Below are 783 nucleotides of genomic sequence, written 5' to 3'. Positions count from 1 at the left end.
AATCCTGACGATGAAATCAGTCTGTTGCATCGCCATCCGTAGTACCGTGCATCCTGCTTTGCCGCGGTCGTCCAGTAACCGTCACATTTACGTGTAGTAGTGGGTAAGATTTCACAGCCCGTTAGCGATTGCGTTGGTGATCGTCAAAGCTTGCTAGAGTCAGGGGGATGGTGAGCTTCTGTGAGAAAGTGGGTTAACTAACTAGCGTTACACCTCCTATGCCAATTTACGGCGCTGGTGTTCGTAGATGCAAACAGAGATCACGGTAACACCACTGACGAAATCCAACAGATTGTACCACGCATTCTTACCCTTTTGCTTGAAGCACGCTGTTAAATAAGACAACGTGCTTCTTCGTTAATCCACGTCGTAGACAAGACACATTTCTCCTTCAGGTTCGTTTCGCTATGCTGTTAATCTTGGATAGGCGCAACCGCATGAGATGGACTACGGTCTCCGTCGCTCGCGGGGCTTCTTCTCAAGACCGCTGCAACAAACTCGACGATATGGGCCGTGAAACACCATCTGAGGGCCGTGGTTGTGAGTCAACAACGACGATTCACTGCTGTGCGGGTTTAGAATGCAACACACCAAATACTCCCTTCATGTCGGCACAGCCCAGCTTCTTGATGAGAGGCCAGTTGCTCCACATCATCGACAAGCCGGGGATACCGCTTCCTACTTTGCGCGAGCTGGGACTAGACAAGTTTCTGATCAAGGCCGAAAATCGCGGTTCGCAGCAAGACGTGGAAGAGAATGAGAGCCCAGCTATGATCCATTCGG

General features: G+C 50.6%; 1 protein-coding gene across 1 annotated transcript; it reads left to right on the top strand.

The window, feature by feature from the left end:
* Positions 1 to 407: 407 nt before the first annotated feature.
* CABS01_17207 (uncharacterized protein) lies at positions 408 to 783 on the top strand (the record flags this gene model as incomplete). Its single annotated transcript, XM_060550534.1, has 1 exon — positions 408 to 783. A coding segment is annotated over one exon (376 nt), but the record flags the coding sequence as incomplete, so codon positions are not given.

Source organism: Colletotrichum abscissum, assembly GCF_030869225.1.
Source record: "Colletotrichum abscissum strain IMI 504890 chromosome Unknown Scaffold_467.1, whole genome shotgun sequence".
Classification (NCBI taxonomy): Eukaryota; Fungi; Ascomycota; class Sordariomycetes; order Glomerellales; family Glomerellaceae; genus Colletotrichum; species Colletotrichum abscissum.
Note: the sequence above shows the minus strand (reverse complement) of the source record. Positions and strands in the feature narration are given on the sequence as shown.